The sequence below is a fragment of the Telmatherina bonti genome (assembly GCF_933228915.1).
Source record: "Telmatherina bonti genome assembly, chromosome: 20".
Lineage (NCBI taxonomy): Eukaryota > Metazoa > Chordata > Actinopteri > Atheriniformes > Telmatherinidae > Telmatherina > Telmatherina bonti.
Genome location: NC_136618.1, coordinates 9,578,762 through 9,598,379, shown reverse-complemented (window position 1 = coordinate 9,598,379; position 19,618 = coordinate 9,578,762). Strand labels below are relative to the sequence as shown.

General features: G+C 38.1%; 1 protein-coding gene across 1 annotated transcript in view; it reads left to right on the top strand.

Moving 5' to 3' along the window:
- Positions 1 to 19,618, top strand: part of LOC306770694 (melanoma receptor tyrosine-protein kinase-like) — a gene marked incomplete at both ends in the record, with an annotated part of 52,021 nt that overhangs the window by 12,657 nt on the left and 19,746 nt on the right. The window contains 2 exons of the mRNA XM_079259594.1: positions 16,854 to 17,005; positions 17,237 to 17,444. Of these exons, the coding sequence (XP_079115720.1) occupies positions 16,854 to 17,005; positions 17,237 to 17,444 (360 nt within the window). The remainder of the gene's footprint in view (positions 1 to 16,853; positions 17,006 to 17,236; positions 17,445 to 19,618) is intronic.

The following is a 19,618-nucleotide window of genomic DNA, read 5'->3' as shown; positions in this document are numbered from 1 at the left end:
TTATTTCTATGTTTATTTTGTATTGTTGTTTGAATTGTAGAGTTTGTACTGCTGGACCAGAGAGGACAGACAAAAGACAGAAAGAGAAAGGAGAAGAAACACCTCATAAGAAACAAACAGCTTTTTTTAATCCATGAACTGTTGAAGCTTTAAAAAAGCTCATAACTCAAAGAAAACGGTGTTTTTGGTGGAACATGAACGACTGAATGAGATGTCCTCAGGTCGGTGAGCAGATGTTTCAGTGGCAGCCTGCACATCAGTTCGGCGTTCAGCGTGGTTCCTACCTCTGCTTGTTTCCAAATCAATCAATAAAAGCTCTTAACTACAGTTTAAAATGGTATTGACAAAGCGTAAAAATGACAGGCTGCTATAGATCTCAGCTGAGTGAGTATTTTTGATTTCTGCTGCAGGCAAGGAGACGGCAGGCCAAATCATTGATTTCCACTTCTCTGAGTGCCGCTTTTTATAGCTGGAATTTGAATTTGTTGTCTCTGAGGTGTTTTTCTGCTTTATCAAACACTCAGTTAGGACACAAAAGGATGAAAACGCTGCTTTCATGTCACATTACGGAGTAGGATCCTGAAAACCGGGACCTGACATGAGCAGACAACGTTTCATCTGGACACAGCGAGGATGTTAAAGAGCAACAAGGTCCCTTTAAGACACAGATTTCCCGTCAAACAGCACTTTCAGGTTACATCACTGAAGATAATCACTGCTCATCACAAAGAAAACCTGCCGAACAGCCAGTGCCAGACTCCTACAGGCAGGTTTCTGTCAGAGATTGTTTATTTGAGAGTGACGCTCCGCTCTCTAGGAGCAGTAATGGTGGAGGAGGTTAAAACATTTAATAGACACAAAGAGTTCGCAGTGCAGAAAATGATCAGTTTGATGTATTGTTGACAACATTTCTCTCTTGTAGTTGAATGTTTGTGAAATAAAATCCATCCAGACTGACTTTTCTGCATCTGTTCATCTTTAATGTCTTATAAATAGCTTTAAAAAGAGCTAATTCTTCTAGTTGCTCATTTCAGCTTAAAATATGTGTAAGGAGCAAAAAGGTCACAAGTTTTAGATGTTTCAGGTGGAATGGAAAGAAATTCCATCAGTATGTGTTTGAAGAAATGGGTTTTAAATCTATCTGCTGGTTTAATGACTGATTTAGCTGAAAGCTTCTGTTGTGAGTGAAACGTGATTTTAGGACAGCTGGAACCACTGATGTTGTTGTTGAAGAGCAGGTGGACTCGCAGCAGTCTTCCTGTCAAACTGCGGGTGTCATGAAGAGAAAAATGGCGCCGCTACAGTGCAGAAATACCACCAAGTTGTTCTGGGTGCAGCATTATGCGTTGTTTAATGTTTGTGTCTATTTCAATCCCTGCTACGGAACATTTTCTGCAGATTTGCTTCTCTGGTTCATTCATCAATTTTACATCCTGTCTCTTCTCTGGGATCTCTGCAGCGAGTAAAAGTCAGATGTTTACAGTTTTCAGATGTTTGTTTTCTTTCTTTTTTCCTCCCTTTTTCTGATAACGTTCTTTTGGATTTCTTGGAGAAGTCGACTCCTGGCAGGCTAAAGCAGCCAGCGGGTTGATATCCAGTTTCTAGCACGTGTCTGTAAAGTGATGCAGCATCCACTGAGCTGTCATGATAAGTCAGAAACACATTTCTAAGCTCAGAAAATATAATAATGTTACCTTTATAGATGAATGTTCCAGTGTTTTTTACTGTAAATCCTCATTTCTGTCCGTTTCAGACTTTGTTGCTGCCTCCATGCTTCCATGCTTCCATGCAGCATTTCCCACTAGTGTCAGTAAAACTGGTATCTATAAAATATGACGACTAAACATGAAACACACAAAACTTTTCGTGTTTGGTTGTAAATTTATTCCACTTTTAGCTGATAATTCCTCTCACACTGTTCACTGTGCTCTGAAACAAGGTTTAAAACTTCTTCTTGGAAGCAGGACTGTGGTTTCGTGGTTTCTGTGATGCAGAGTTTTAATGGTCTGACGAAACCAAACCTGAGCTGCATCTTCTCGCTGTGCACACCCTGATTTCCTTTTTGTTTGGACCCTCTGACCTTTGTACTCTATTTGCATGATTTACAGTAGGAAAAGTCTGTGTAGTAATTATTTTTATTAGTGTGAAATTCTTTCAGCCAATCAGAACCCGTCTGCTCTGATTGGCTGGAGGATTTTAACCAACGGGATTTAAATTCGATCTTTGTTTCGTCCATTGTTTGCTTTAGTCAACTCACGACATTCACCATGAACGTCTGAAACTTTACATGGATTCTTTCCCTTTCTAAACCATCCTGGTTTCCATTTGACATTCTTTACTGGTTCTGTGGTCTGAGTCTGTGGTTGATGGTCGCTGAGCAGCATTGCTATTCATCGTAAAACAAGACTTGCGTCCCGCCGCTCTGGTAGCTTCATCACCACCAGGACGCTGACGGCTTTCTGTTTGGATGCTGCTTTGATTCTCCTTTCATTCAGAGTATTTTATTTACTACAGTAGTACTACTTAACAGTCATTTACTACAGTAGTACTGCTAACAGTCATTTACTACAGTAGTACTACTTAACAGTCATTTACTACAGTAGTACTACTTAACAGTCATTTACTACAGTAGTACTACTTAACAGTCATTTACTACAGTAGTACTACTAACAGTCATTTACTACAGTAGTACTACTTAACAGTCATTTACTACAGTAGTACTACTAACAGTCATTTACTACAGTAGTACTACTTAACAGTCATTTACTACAGTAGTACTACTTAACAGTCATTTACTACAGTAGTACTACTAACAGTCATTTACTACAGTAGTACTACTTAACAGTCATTTACTACAGTAGTACTACTTAACAGTCATTTACTACAGTAGTACTACTTAACAGTCATTTACTACAGTAGTACTACTTAACAGTCATTTACTACAGTAGTACTACTAACAGTCATTTACTACAGTAGTACTACTTAACAGTCATTTACTACAGTAGTACTACTAACAGTCATTTACTACAGTAGTACTACTTAACAGTCATTTACTACAGTAGTACTACTTAACAGTCATTTACTACAGTAGTACTACTAACAGTCATTTACTACAGTAGTACTACTTAACAGTCATTTACTACAGTAGTACTACTTAACAGTCATTTACTACAGTAGTACTACTAACAGTCATTTACTACAGTAGTACTACTTAACAGTCATTTACTACAGTAGTACTACTTAACAGTCATTTACTACAGTAGTACTACTTAACAGTCATTTACTACAGTAGTACTACTTAACAGTCATTTACTACAGTAGTACTACTTAACAGTCATTTACTACAGTAGTACTACTTAACAGTCATTTACTACAGTAGTACTACTTAACAGTCATTTACTACAGTAGTACTACTAACAGTCATTTACTACAGTAGTACTACTTAACAGTCATTTACTACAGTAGTACTACTTAACAGTCATTTACTACAGTAGTACTACTTAACAGTCATTTACTACAGTAGTACTACTTAACAGTCATTTACTACAGTAGTACTACTAACAGTCATTTACTACAGTAGTACTACTTAACAGTCATTTACTACAGTAGTACTACTAACAGTCATTTACTACAGTAGTACTACTTAACAGTCATTTACTACAGTAGTACTACTTAACAGTCATTTACTACAGTAGTACTACTAACAGTCATTTACTACAGTAGTACTACTTAACAGTCATTTACTACAGTAGTACTACTTAACAGTCATTTACTACAGTAGTACTACTAACAGTCATTTACTACAGTAGTACTACTTAACAGTCATTTACTACAGTAGTACTACTTAACAGTCATTTACTACAGTAGTACTACTTAACAGTCATTTACTACAGTAGTACTACTTAACAGTCATTTACTACAGTAGTACTACTTAACAGTCATTTACTACAGTAGTACTACTTAACAGTCATTTACTACAGTAGTACTACTTAACAGTCATACTCCACCAGACAATGAAGGTCAGATGCGGCAAACTAAGCGTGTGGCTGGTCAGTATTCATGAAGATTATTTCTAGATTAAAGATAAGATAATGTTGCTAAGTGTTATGGACCAGGCCTGATGCTGGGATAAACATATTTCACAGTGTAATAGTACTACACTGTTAAATTAGTCTTGTAATAAGCTAAATAAGTCTAAATGTAGAACTTTGTTTGTTTTTAACCCTTTCATGCATAGTGGCCCTGTAGTGGGCACCTATTTACAAGCTTTTTTTCTTGCATATTCATGAATGAAGATGGTATTTTTGTCAATAAACCACTTCAGTGGATGTTAGGGAGTCATCCAATACGTTTCCACTCACTGGAGAATAAATAAATAGATGATACAATTGAACATATTGTAATTATGCAACTTTGCATTTGCGATAAATAGGAAAAGAAAATTATACAGCAATATTTTATAGAAGGTTTACATAATATAATTATGATTATATGTTATTCTATAACTATTTTGAAGAGTACATTAAAATAAATCATAAAAAATACAAAATATAAATGATTAACAAAAAAAGTATCATTGGATATTTGTAGAGGTAAAATACTGTATTTAGAAAAATGTTTCATAGTTTTTATTATTAATTCATGCATGAAAGGGTTAATGAACTTTATGTATTTACTTTTCAGTGTTATTTTTAATGTCCAGCAATGAGGCTTGAAGTTCATAAAAGTGTCTCCATGATACTTTTAATTTGGCAAATGTGGATTTGATTTAGAACTTGCTGTGTTTGTTTTTTGTTATTTCTGTGCTATAAAACTATTAATCTACAGATCAATTTATGGATCTACATATAAGTATCAGCCATGTTTTTGTCCCATATTTGCATGAAGTGGGTTGATGTTGAGGAGGATTCTGAATTTTATCCTTGATTGAACTGGAAGCCGGTGCAGCTGCTTTAGGATTGGGGTGATGTGGTGAATCGAGGGGGTTTGGGTGATGAATTCTGGACTGTCTGAAGCGTATGGAGATATTTCTGAGGAAGATCAGAGAAAGGAGAGTTGCAGTACTCGATGCGGGAGGTGAGGAGTTAGTGAACAAGGATACAGGCAGTACGGCGTGTGAGGGGGAGGCAGAGCGGGGGACATTACTGGTAAATGATAATGAGCCATCAAGCGTAACGCCCAGGTTCTTCACCTGAATGAAGGTGGAAACACCTTTTCTTATATTTACGTCTCGTGTTGCTGTGTTTGGAAGGGTCTGTGGGTGGTGTTTGGTCTTCATTGTCTGTACAGATGACATTTTAAAGAGACACTTTTGTTTTTTTTCCCAGCAGCTGACTCTCTTCCTTGACCTCTTAATGAAAAGTCTGACATGCTCAGATGCAGCAGAATCTTCTGAAGTTGATGATTTTAGAGACGTGGAATGACCGATGACTCCACCTGACCCTTCTCCAGGGCCGTTCTCAGGTCTGTAGTCGTCAGGAAGACTTCTCCTGATCTGCAGTCGGGCGATGGACAGCTTGGTGGATACTGATCCCCATTTCAGCTGCAAACAGACATAAAGATGGACGTCACATAGTTCCTCTGTCAAATATCAGCTTAATAAACTCAGGACGTCCTGTTGCTCCGTTCCTGACATTAACAGCTGTTAATGATACAATCTTCACCACGTCTGGTTTTGTTATGGCTGTCTTCTCTGCTGTATTAATGGCACATTAATGGCAAAAGTTAAGTTGGATTTGCTTTATTCCAAGTGGTTAAAAAATGAGAAGGAAGCATGAAAACGAATAAATATTCAGTTACTTCTTCAGTCCCCTCAACCTTATTAATGGTGAGATTTAATATCAAGAGTAAAACTAAGCAGAAGAGTTTCAGCTTCCTTCTGTCTGAGGAACGGTGAGTGCAGAATAATCCTAAACTGAAGTTAGGTGGAGAAACAGATGGAGGAGGCTGGAAAACGACCAAACTGTGAACCATGGCCAAGTTTCGGACATAAAACACACAAAAAAGGTTCTATTCTGACTTTTGGAGCTGCGGCCAGCCCAAATGATGAGTGTCCTGCAGGTCATGATGGTCTGAATGAACAAATGATTCCTGGAGTTGTTGCTCTGAAAGGTGAAGAACTTATTTGAACCCAGATCGAAATCTTTCCTGAACACTCGCCAAGTTGGTTTCATGGAGCGAACTCTCGTCACATTTGTTTGTTACTGATTGTTGAGCAGAGATTCGGGGAAGGAATGAATCAGATGCTTGCTTGCTCAGGTCTTGTTGGCTCAGTTTGGGTTCAGACTGTGGCCCGGGTTCATCGGTCCACTGTTCAGGCAGCTGATTGGACGACTCAGTCAGGACAAACAGCATCAGTGTTGACTGACTGACAGCTATTATGGTGAACACTGATGGTGGTGTTAAAGAGCAGTCAGTATCTCCTCTCTTATTACAGCTAACTCAATTCTCTCTCTCTCTCTCTCTCTCTCTCTCTCTCACACACACACACACACACACACACACACACACACACACACACACACACACACACTCTGTTCTGCCTCAGTGAGAATTTCATTCCTCTGCAAGTCAGAGTCCTGAAAAACACGAATGTTGCAATGAGCGAGAAAAAAGTGGTTAGACAATGTGTGCATGCATGTACAGGTGTGTGTGTGTGTGTGTGTGTGTGTGTGCTATCACTTCATCTCCTGCATGTTGTGAAACAGATTAATTCTTTGCTCGTCTCTGAGCTCTGATTGGCCGCTGCTGTGATCGTAATCTGGAATTGAGTTCCAGAAAGAGATGCATCGTGGTGAAATCTCTGACAGCAGCTCAGCAGAACAGGCAGAGCAGACTTCTAATTAACTTCTATCATGTCTAATAAACAGCTAATCTGTTAATTAGTCCTGATCCGGACTGGTTTCTATCCATACTTACAGGAAAACGGAAAATATTTGCAGTGATTTACTGTAAAGTAAAATGAATAAATACAGAAACGGAGTCTGTCCGGTTCCAAGTAGCGACATTCTTTAACGCAGCCTGAATCCTGTTCCACCAGTTTTTCTGTTGTTTCTTTAAAGGGGTGCTATTATGGTATTTCAAGTTTTCTGAGCTTTCTACAGTGTTACAGTGTTGAATCCTCATCAGACATGTGAACGGCACTGTTTTTTATCACCTAAACGCATGTTTGAGTTTGAGTTTGAGTTCCAGCACGCTCTCCGTTCGGTTTCCATGGCGACGAAAAACGCGTCGTTGTAGAGAGTTTTTTCTACTTGGAAATCCTTGTGACGTCCCGGGGGATAAGGTTCGGTGATTGGTTACCTTCTACTGGTTAACAAGGGCTGAATGACATCTAATTGTAGTGTTTAAGTTTCTGCATAAATTATCATTTTATTCAGCAGATTTTATTTAAATTTAATCAAATTTGTGAAATCTTTTGATAAAAATTACATTCTTAAAAAGGGATTTTGCCACTGATGCATATTTGAATCCATTTACTGATGTCTGATCTGCTTTTTGCATTTCAGATCTCTTACTTGTATGGATTTTATTTTCCTCTTTTGCAAAGGGAAGCTAAACACAATCTGAATTCATGTGTTCCAATCCCAAACCATTACTATTTTTTATTTCTAAAGCATTTTAAAGACAACAAACAGCTGACCAAAGTGCTGTAGCGCAACAGCAAATGCCTAAAAACAGCACACGTGGAAAAATATATAAATGAAAAAAAGAGACGTAAATAAAACGGCTAACAAACAATACAAAAGGACACAGATGCCGACTCATTCTTGCTTAAAGGCCAAAGAATAAATATTAGCAAACAATTTCCATCTGTAACGTCTGCAAGCGAAATGTTGAACTGCTCCTTTAAACGTGAAGCCTTGAGGGGTAGACGGTCTGATGGCAGCGATAAACAAAGCAGCATAGCCCTGATAGCACAGAACAGTTTGGCCTACAAAAACACCCCGAGCATCTCGGCGCTCCAGCTGATGGATCAGAGGATTTGGAAACTTTCTCTCTTAGAAAAAGTGAATAATGAGGATGACAGCAGAGATTTACAACTCTTCCTTCTCTGTGCTTGGCACTTCAGCTGAGTCAGCAGAAAAGAGATGGATGAGAAGGATTTTACAGGTCCAGTTCCTTCATGTTTGTTTGCTCTCTGAATCATTTGTGGTTTATCTCTCGGAGCTGTGTGAGGATTGCTCAGGATGTGTGAGCTTCCTGTTCACGTCCTAGAGTGTGGTTCCCACCAGTCAGCACCAAACCAGCAGTTCATGCCTGGTCTGAGATCAACCACACCCACAGCATGCTGGTGACAGACATCTGTTCACTTGAAGACTTGTGGGTTTTCTGGTCTTGTGGTTCATCTTGAAGACTTGAACTGGATCTGGAGTTTACATCACAACTTGTCCTGGTTTCAGTGAGGCTTACGTAATACGTAAACTTAGTTATCTTTGTCAGTCTGCCAGTGTTCAACAAGTCCTTAAGCAGGAGGCCTGGTATGGCCAAAACATGTGTAAACACATGTGCAGGGCATGCTACATATGCATGCACATGTGCAGAGTCCCATGCATCAACATGATTGTACTGATCGTTTTAACTTTTTAATATCAGACTGCATAATGAGCTTGCAGTTTATACATTGATGTATGACTTTTCTGCAGAAAACCTTGTTTTCCTGTAAAATAGAATACTAATAGATTGTTCTTTGCTACAGCATGGTTGATCTTGTTGTGGTTTCCAGATGAATTGGTTGAAAAATTTCCATCTATATGGAGAATCTGCATCTGATGCCACCAGGGGTTCATAACCCCTGTTGAAAGAATACTTCTGTTTCCACTTGTAAAAAACATGTCTGAAAATACACTGGGCAGAAATCTCCTTGCCGAGATACCTCACAAGAGAAGCATTATTATCTTAAAATACAACTAAATAACTTATACTAGCTGAACATTGCATGTTGGTCAAATTTTGGTGCTGAAATTGGTGCCACCCATTTCAGTCTGACATCGATGCTCAGCAATATCTGTTATAAAAAAGAAAAGATCGATGTCTGATTAAACAGGATTAAGTCATTCATGTACTACATCTTGTCTAAGTTAGAGGAGGCGTAAAAAGATGATAAGAGTATTAAAATATACCAAAAAGCTGCTGAATGTGGTGGCAGTGACCATCTGGAACCTCTGACAGGAGGAAACAGTTCCTCATGTTTTGACTGAATGTCTTCTCGAACAAGTCGTGTTCATCAGAGAACAAATCACAACATTGTCTGGGAAAGCGATGTTCTATTCTACACATGGACGTGTCACAGAGATGAAAATGTTTTGTTTACCCTGTATTTGTTGCATATACACCAAATAAACCTTTCTACAAAATTCACTTTACATGTTTGCTCAGCGTTCCCATTCAAAACCATGATTAGCTGAAGCCACATCACCTAGCAAAGGGTTCTGCAGGTGTTCTCTGTAATGTTTATCGCTGCATTGCCTCCAAGATGGGAAACAGAATGAAAATCTATCAGTTTTTTTAGTTTTTGTGCACTGATTATAATAGATACTAATGCAGGTAAGCACACAACTCAGGGAAAAGATGAAATACTCGTCAGAAATTCTGATAGATAATGAAAAAGATGACAGCCACTACTGTTAACAGAATGCTTACCTCCCCAACATGGAGATTGTTAGAGAAAGAGTAGCTAAAGGTTTTTGTGTATCTGTGCCGGAGAAAGAACATATGACCATGCACACCAGCCTCATGCGGAGAGATGAGTTACAAATATAAACATCCCTGTTTTTACTTTTTGCAATCCTTGATTAAAACATCATCTGACACTGATGACATTCCAGCTTCTCAATCACATTACACACCATGTTTTAATCTATTCTATTCTATTCTATTCTATTCTATTCTTTTCTGCAGTCATTTAGCAGATGCTTTTATCCAAAGCGATTTGCATTATGTTTCATGTGTTGTTTATGTTTCATCACCTGAAAAAGACAGAAATGATTTGTGAATATTTCTAACAACTAAGATTATTTTTGACCAAAAGCAGTGTCCATCCATCTATTTTCTTAACCGCTTATTCCAAAGAAGGGTCACGGGGAAGCTGGAGCCTATCCCAGCAGTTTGGGCGAAGGGCAGGGTACACCCTGGACAGCTCGACAGACCATCTCAGGGCCACCATATGCCGTAGTTTTTGCTAAGTTTAAAGCCAGCTGGTGCTGATGTTTAGTTAATTTTTTTTAGGGCGAAGGAGATTTTGTAGTAGTTGGTGTTTAGCCAATGGTGGAAGTTTTAGACTGCAGCAACAACCAAGTCCACAACAGGTAGAACCAGCGTAGCACACAGTCCACCACTAAATAGAAACAGACATGCTAATGGAACAGCTAATCCACTTATCTTCGGCATGCTAATCACTAATGCAGTAGATGATTTAGTAGGCTATCAGCTTTGGTGTAATGGTTTCCAGCGTATCCATACTAATGACCGACTGAGGCAGTATCTAATCCAGTGGATAACCAATTTAGACATGCTAATTGTTAGCTTCTCCAATGGTAACACCAGTATCTCCTTGCTATCAGGTGCACAGAGAAGCTGAAGCACTTCTTCACTACTAATGTACACCTGGGACCATAGATGATTCAATGAGTCACATAAATGACTGCCAAGATTAAATAAGTTGTCACCTTCTCAATAACTGTTGCCGAGTCTGACCACTAAATTACCAATTCAGGCCTATGATTGGTCAGATAAGCAGATAACTTTTGGAAGGAGTGGCTTCTTGCTAAAAGCATGTAGTTGCTGTTTTTCCTCAGTAGTGTCATATGCACTATCTTATGTCAATAATTTCCCAAATAATTCTAAGGTAATAAAGCCAACTGTTTTTTCAGAGAAATGAGCCAGCTCTTTGTTACTGTAAATGTCTGTTCGGTCTTAATTAGCAAATATTACAACATATTTGGCCTTCTGTAGACAGTAAGATTCACACACTCACACACACACATACACATAAACACACTTCAGGTGCAGTATGCCATACAAACGCTTGGATGTTGTCCAAGAAATAGACAGATCCAACCTGTTCCTAAGCAAACACACTGTGTATGTTTTTGTATTTGCGTGACTGCAACTCATCTCTTCTTTCATAAAACATTCACAGGTGAAAGAGCATCCAGATTGTGATTTTAGTTTTAGTGTGTAGATTAACGTGGTTATATAACAATGTTTGATTTTCTTAATGTCTGCATATGTGTGTGTTCCTGGAAAAGAGATGGGGCACTATCCCACAGAGTTATTGAAGGTAAACCAGTATCTTTGTGCTGATCCCACAAGTGTTTGATTACATTAATGCAGATTCAGATCATTCTGTGAGTCTATGTCGCAGATCTGACATCAGGGGAATAGTGCTCGAGTGGGTACAAAGTTATTTAAGACAGCAGTTTGTCAAATTGGTTTACTATGTTTTATCATTCTGGACATTACTTGTGGTGTCCCCCAGGGGTCAGTGTTCGGCCCAAACGTTTTCATTTTGTAAGGCAAGGCAAGTTTACTTGAATAGCACATTTTATGTTCAAGACCATTCAAAATTCTTCACATAAAAGCGTAAAAACATTGAATTATTACAGCGGGGGCAGAGAGCATTAATAGGCACATTAGAAAATAAATGTTTTTTAACCTGGATTTAAAAGTGTCTACATGTGGTGAAGGTTTAATCTTCACTGGCAGTTTATTCCACTCGTTTGCAGCATAACAGCCAAATGCTTCTCTATATTCTGGACTCTGGTCCGAACTAGTTGGCCTGAGTCTTTGGATCTTAGAGTTCCAAAATTACTAAAATTTACCAGCATTGTGGGATATCAAACAGCAAAAATAATGTTGAAAGTGAAAAAAAAATCTATTACTAATAAATATACATAAATGATTTACTTGTTACGAGGGAGGTAATTATTTAAGGGGAAAAATTAATTTAAATATATATAATGAAATGTACTACAAGGAAAGGTTTTTGTTTCCATCAGTGTGGTGAGACTGTGGAACAGATTGCCGGTGCAGATGAAGAAACATCCAAACATGAAACAGTTTAAAAGATAATTATAGTGGTGGAAGTACAGGGACGAGGGAGGTGATCTGGGTGTTGTTTTAATTTGTTATACTGGTTTCTTTCACTTTTCTTTTGTATGTGCATGTGTGTACATACCATTTGATAATTATGCTAGGGTTTATGTTTACAATCGGTATAAGCTGATGAATTTATACATGTGTATGTGTATAATAATAATAAAATAATGCACGACGTGAAGTTGAGTTCACCAGGATGGTGGAATTATAACAGTTTGACTTTGCGTCGGACGGTTCACGCCTCTACGTCGTCCATTAATTTCTGATAATGGACACCTTGTCGGGCATTTTCCCTTACTTAACATTAAACATGTTTCAATCAGGAATAATATTTTTATTGTTTTGTATTATTACGGGGAGGAAATGGGAGCTTACAAGTCTTAATTCTACTCACTCCTTTTTCAACATGTATTTGTGCGTATTTAGTGATTTTTTTTTTCATTTTTCATATTTTTCATATTATTGTTCCTATGTATTTATTTATTCATCTTTATTCAAGATAAAGACTGAGAATAAAAAATTAGATCTTAGGTAATTTCATCCTTTCTCATGGAATCTCTACTGGCTTTAAGCTCTCATTCCAATATGTCTGTTCATCATTTGGTAGCCAGTCAGAGACCAGTCATGCATCTATGACTAGGACACATTTAGCAGTGTTGCTAAATGCAGTCCTTACCAGTCATACCTATTTGTACAGGTGACTTCAAGTTTTCCAGTGTCATATAGTACAACACTAACTGGTGTTTTTACAAGGAAAAAATGTGCTACATCTCAAAGCTGGAGAACGTGAATATGAACATATTATATTCATGGTAGTTTCACCGACTGCTTTTCATAAAGGTAAATGAAGACAATAATATTAAATATGCAGACATTATCAGTATTATCAATGGAAAAAAAACTCAATGCAATCATTTGCAGCTTGACTCATATTGACATATGATCCAACAAATTAACCTTGGTTAAGACATCCATTTGTTTACTTCAGTCAGATAAAATATGAAAGTTTCACTAGCAATTGAACCCAATTACCTACTTTATAAGAGGTTAATGATAATTATCTGATGGTAAACATAAAATTATGACTGTAAGCATGACAAGAAGCCGCCTGTAACTTTAACCAAACTGGTTCAGTCTTTTAAAGGGAAACCGTGTAACTTTAGAGCGAGACATCAGCCTAATGTGAGTAATAATGGATGAATTCTGGGGTCCGTATTCATGTGTTCATGGTCCGAGGTGGCTGCCTTTTTCAGAAACCAGACACACTGGCCACCTTCACACGAGTTTCAATTCCTCTTTAAAGTTTAAGTTAAATCCACTTCAAACGCCTGAATCCAAATGGAAATGACGATTTGGAATTAAACTTAATTTCAAAGTAATGGTTGGTTTATGTTCATTTTAATTCAAACTGATTAATTCCTATCATTCAGAACTTTTGGTCGGTGCTTTATCTTCCTTCTCCTCAACTGCTGAAAAAGTGAAGTAGTTGAGCTCACGTTGAGCTGATACTTCAAAAATATGATCAAAATCAAAGCAAAATGGTTCTTATGTGTTTTTTTTTTTTTTTACATTATATCTGAATAGACGCGAAGCAGGAAGTAGAATTTGTTTATTTCTGGTAGACGTAAGTGCCTCTCCTGTTCTGTCAGAACCCTTTCCAACCCACCAATTTAAAGCAAATTTTGGTACAGGTGAATAAACGTGTTTTCCATTAAAACCTCAATTCAGAATGACTATTTCTATGTAAACCTGAAGGACAATAATGTAACTAGGAATTATTTGATTCCAAATTAAAAAGCATCATGTAACCATAGGCACTGTAACTTTGCAGGAGTGGATCCGTCTCCCATGGGATCATGTGATCTGCTTCACGGTCCTCCCTCTATGAACACAGAGGCTGTGCTTTGTGCTTTTTCCTCCCTATCAAAGGAAAGTTTGTCATGGCTGAAGGAAGTAAGGCGATAAAAATGGAAGAGAGAAGGGCAAATGGATCACTCCAGAAGGAAGACAGAGTCCACCTTGGTAAAAGAAAAGAAAAGAAAGAAAAATGGCTCATTTGAGTCAGATGAAAAAACAGTGTGAATGCCAAATCCCATCTCTTTTGTCTAAGTATAAGTAGATTGGCAAGTTAGCTCTTTACTTGTGCAAACATACCAAAATGTGATGAACTTTTTCCACATTTTTCAGCCAGCGTTTATTCAAAACAATGGCAGAAAAGCCCTGATGAGCTGCACAACGTAGCATATGTTTGAGTGTTTATTATGATGTTTAGTAGAAGCTAACTGCAGCTAGTTGAAGCTAATCAGCTACACACCGAAGCTAACATGGCATTTAGCTTAAGTTTTGCTGGTTTGCATGCAATAAATGCATTTTCTATCATTCATGTAAATATCACAGAAGTAACAGAACGATTAACAGCTGTCCTGGTTCAGTTTTATGGTTTTTAGACGTGGTTCATCAGAAGCAGTACTACTCAAACGTCCCATAAGCTAACCACTAATGCTAGTATTTTGTCATTGACATGAGTTGTCCCAAAGTTACTGCTTCATTTTATTTTATACCTGTGTTTTTGGTGTGTGAGTGTTTTTTGTGAGTGTCACAGGTGGAGGCTTTAATTTTGCGACAGTGTGGTGTGGCCTGTGGGAAGTTGCAGGTTTAGCACCACTAGTGGCTAAAAGTTACACGGTATCCCATTAACTAAGCTACTTCAGTCTTTTAACGCTAACCATTAAAGTGATGTGTCTGTGTTAGAGCTAAAGCCAAAGATATTATTATCCTGTTGAATTAACTGATAGTAACAATTGTGGATGTTTTCCCTGCGAAGAGTGAGAACAAAATACTGATTTCATCTTTGAACTGTTTCAGTGAAGAGACATAGAGGAAGGAAAGGAGTGGGGAGTGAGAAAGGGAGAAATAAGGGCGGTACATGAATATGCTGGAAGGTGATGGATGAGTTGAAGTGATAAGAGGGTAAAAATGGAAGAGGATGGAATTGTTGAGGGAGGTATACATAGAAAACAAGTGGGAGAGAACATGAAAGAGGATCAAGAAGAGGAAGAAGAAGACCTCGGGGAGGGTTGAGTGGGAAGAGACCGGACGGGTGAGAGAAAGAAAGTAGAGAAAGATTTAAGTTGTGTTAACTCGTGTCCAGATGTCGTGAGCTCCCCTTGAATTTCTGGCTAATGGGGTGTCCCCAAAACGACCGATCAGCCAATCAAAGGCGGGCAGAGAGCAGCTGTGTTGTCTTTTTGACATGACAGTAGGGAGTCGGCCAATAGGAATGCAGCCAGATGCAGAAAGTTAAGCCAGAGTGAAGTCATTCATGTGAAGTGATACTTGTTTTAACACCAGGATTTCGTTTTTGTTTCACTGTTCCTTTTCTCCAGTCTGCTTTACAGACTGAAGGAAGTCTTTGTAATTAGATTTACAGGTCAGATTACTTTAAATCTGGTTTATAGAATTCACCCTCAGTAGCAGGAAAACAGACAGCATTCAACCCAAACCTCTGAGTCAGAGATGTGTCTAAACTGCTGCCATACAAAGCTGAAATTTTTTCCTCCTATCTAAAGATGCCGTACAGCAGTGTCATCCAACTGTCATCTTCTCATTCTCATCGTGTGTTTTCACTGACTCATATCAGCTGTGGAGAAAGAACCCACGGGACAGGTGAAGAAACCACCAGATTCTGCGATGTGACATCGCTCTCGTGGTTTTCGCACAAATCCTGTTTGGTGTTTTCAGTCTTTGAGCTGAGCAGGTGAAAACTGCTGCAGGGCTTCATTCCTCTGTGACACCCTGCTGCTGTTGAACCCATTTATTTCACGTCAGGTTGGTTTGTCACACCTTTCTCTTTGAATGTGTCTTTAAGTACTGTCCTTAACTCTGAGAAAACAACAGTTAGAGGGGCGTTACTGCGAAACTGTGCCACATCTTTAGAGATGGAAGCCTTTTGATTGTACTTTTCTTCTTTACCATATATATACTTTGGGATATATATAAATATATACATACACACATATATATATATATATATATATATATATATATATATATATATATATATATATATATATATATATATATATATATATATATATATATATATATATATATATTTTTTTTTTTTTTTATTTTTATTTTTTTTTTAATATTTTAAAAAAGGACAGAACATTTCTTAGTGCACAGTTTCCTGGTACACCAATTACACTAATGCACACATTAGATGCCCAGTTTTTGTGATCTCTTCCACCATGTTTTCTATTTTCTGAAACAGACATAAAAACCTGCATAACTGAGGCTTTTTGGTCGTATGATGATTTGTGAAGGTTTGAAACGACAGAAAGACAGAAACAATGACAGCTGGATGACAGATAAACTAGAAAATAACCAACCATCTTTGAAAGGGGGACCATTGAGTTTGCTTTCTTTTATGATGTAGAAGAAACCCAAACAGTCAAACCAATGTAAGGTTTCAGTATGAAAAACTAAACTTGTTGTTGTTTTTATTTTCATTCTTTTTTAACCTGGTTAGGTGTTTTGAGCCATTTTTAATCCAGAAAATCTATAAAAAAACAATTTCATAATATATAAACTTTGGTTTTCATCACAAAAAGTATGTAATGCTATTTTAAGCTCTTTTTCAAGTTGGACAACTGATTTCCCATCATTTGGCACGAACAAAGTGGAAACAGTACCTCTCAGTGGCCTTTTAGAGGAACTACAGTTGGCCATGAACTTGCATCTGTATGTTTCAGTGTGTCAGGGGATGAGCAATCAGCTGACTCTGCTTGGGACTCGTGAAAACCACTATAACACCATGGTGCGGATGTACACAAACTGCTCCGTGGTCCTGGAGAACCTGGAGATCACCTACGCTCTGGAGCACCAGGACTTTTCCTTCCTGGAGGTATGTAAAAATCTGTATTTTCCGAGTTGTGTGTGATTCTGCTTTCTAAAATCTTAACTTAAAATGCTGATATTTTAATGTAAACTGCTATTTGCACAAAATAAAGGAATATTTTTAAAATAGAAATAATCAGATTTGGTTTTTTTGGTTTTTTTTTTTTTTTATTACAGGGCTGAATGCACATTACCGAAGCTTCCTCGTTTTTATTCCTGCTCTGTTTTTTGTCTTTAGTCTATCCAGGAAGTTGGTGGCTATGTCCTGATAGCCATGAACGAGGTGTCAACTATCCCGCTCGTCAACCTGAGGCTGATCAGAGGACAGAACCTTTATGAGAACAAGTACGCTCTTCTGGTGATGTCCAACTACAACAGGAACGATTTGTCTCCAACGCTCAACTACACCAGCGGGCTGAGACAGCTGCCACTCAGCAGTCTGACAGGTGGGTGCAGCAACACCAACACACAGCTGAGTCGCTGCAGTCGGATGTGCAAAGACCAGGAAACTCCACAGTAATGACACATGCAAACAAAAGCATGTCAGTTTTAGTTCCTTGTTGACAAAGAGCTCCTCGTGATCACCATTAAACCATTTCCTGCTTTGCAAGACCCAACTCGCTGCTGAGGAGCGGCGGAGATGATGGAGCCACGCTCCACTGCCAACCAGCCCCATGGGAGGAGTTAACCCATCATTTACAGCCTTTCAGTTAACACCTGATTGAAATGTGACTGAAGGAAAGAGGTGGCTCCCAGGCCATCCTATTTAATCATTTTTAGAAGAGCAGTTATGTAATTATAACATGTTACATGATATCTAACAGTTTGATTGTGTTTTGTCTCTGCAAAGTTGGTGGATTTTAAACGTTTGACCAAAGCGTCTTGTGCATTGTGAGAACCACCTCAAGCTGTATAAAAGATATTAGTCTCACACTTACGCAAGTTCAAGGATTTTATCATGCCCACATGTAGCAGAAACAACATGTATGATAGCAAACTTCACATTAAGTCATTTAGAAGTCCAATCACTGCAAGAACAGATGAATCTTTAGTCTGTTAGTTCCACATCTCAGACATCTACATCTGGAAGGAAGCAACCAGGCCTAACTGCAGTAGGTAGTCTGGATCTGCCAGATCTTTAAAATAAGACATTGTTGATGCTGGTTGTGGTCTTTATTGGAATTAAAGGTGAACAAAATGGGCAAAATAACGCAGCTTTCACCCACTGAGACATTGTTATTTCTCTACTAAAATATTGGGCTGAATACAGTTGCAAGCAGATGACAAATCACAAAGCTTTTTAGATGCCTTAATTATTATTGGGGACTTTTATGTCTCCTGATGACCAGAAAGGATCATAAATTAGTGCTGCCTACAAAGATTAGTGATAGTGATGTCTAAAAAAGTTTATGTTGCAATGGAAATGGGTCCAAATCATCTTTAACTACTTATGAGATAAAGGCAATATTCCTGAAGTCCTTTAGTAACTGAACAGGCGTGTTTCAGGGGACTGGAACAGAAATAGCTTTCTGAAGCTGAAGGACCCTGACTTAGGACAAACATATTAAAAGGCCTGTCTGTTCCTCCCTCTACTTAACCCTTTATAGGGCACTCAATGAAATACCTTTTTTTTTTTAAATCCCCCACAATGCGGCACTTTGGTCCACATTGTTGTTTTTAAAGTGCGTGACAAATAAAGTTGTATTGTATTGTGTACCTTGAAATTGGAAGTTTTAACCTAAAATTGTCCTTATGGTACGTACCAAGACCTCCATTCTGTTGTTACATTATTTAAAAAAAAAAAAAAAAAAAAAAGGTTTTATGCTGAAAATGAAAGAAAACAAAGTGATCAAAAACAGTCCTTTGTCTGATAAAGGGTTGAAAGCTTCATAAGCCAGAAATGTTGAAACTTAATGTGAGAGCAATGATGAGCTTATTTAAAGTTGTTTTCGTTCACTTCATCGTGCAGCCTGTAGGTTAGACGTTGCTGCTGAAAAGGAGGTTCTTTAACAAGTTTCCACTCCAGCATAAGAGCAGTCTGAGGCCATTCAGCGAGTGGTGGGGGCAGATGATCTACTATGAAAATATAAAACCAAGGATGGTTTCATCACAGACTAGGGTCACTGGTCCATTGCTTTTTTAGTATTTGCATGAAGGGGGCCCTGAAGGAAAACCGGTTTGGAGATACCTCTGCCTGGCCAACTCTGTTCAGTCTAAACGGAGTCCAGTAAATTCTGTTCTTGTTCCGTGTATCAACATTTCTCCCCCCATTTATCAATATTTAATCCCAGTTTGCCTCTGTAAATTACAGCCCCCGTAACTTTACCAAATCAATTTGAAGGATAGTGTAGATGATCATGGACTCGTTCTGGAGGCACATTTTCAAAACCAGAAGCTTCTTAGTAAAAACATATTTGTTAACATGACTGGAAAAGGAAAGGTTAAGATGTTTAGTCAACTCAAATCAGACAAAAAATAAAAGCAATTAAAGTCATTCTGGTCAGCTTTCCCATCACGGATTAAACTCTCTTCCCAAGTTGGCTGAAAGTTAGTGGACCTAAACATGTTCTCAGCTTGTCCTTGTAACAAGGTTTTTAAGTAATTAGTATTGATAGATGTA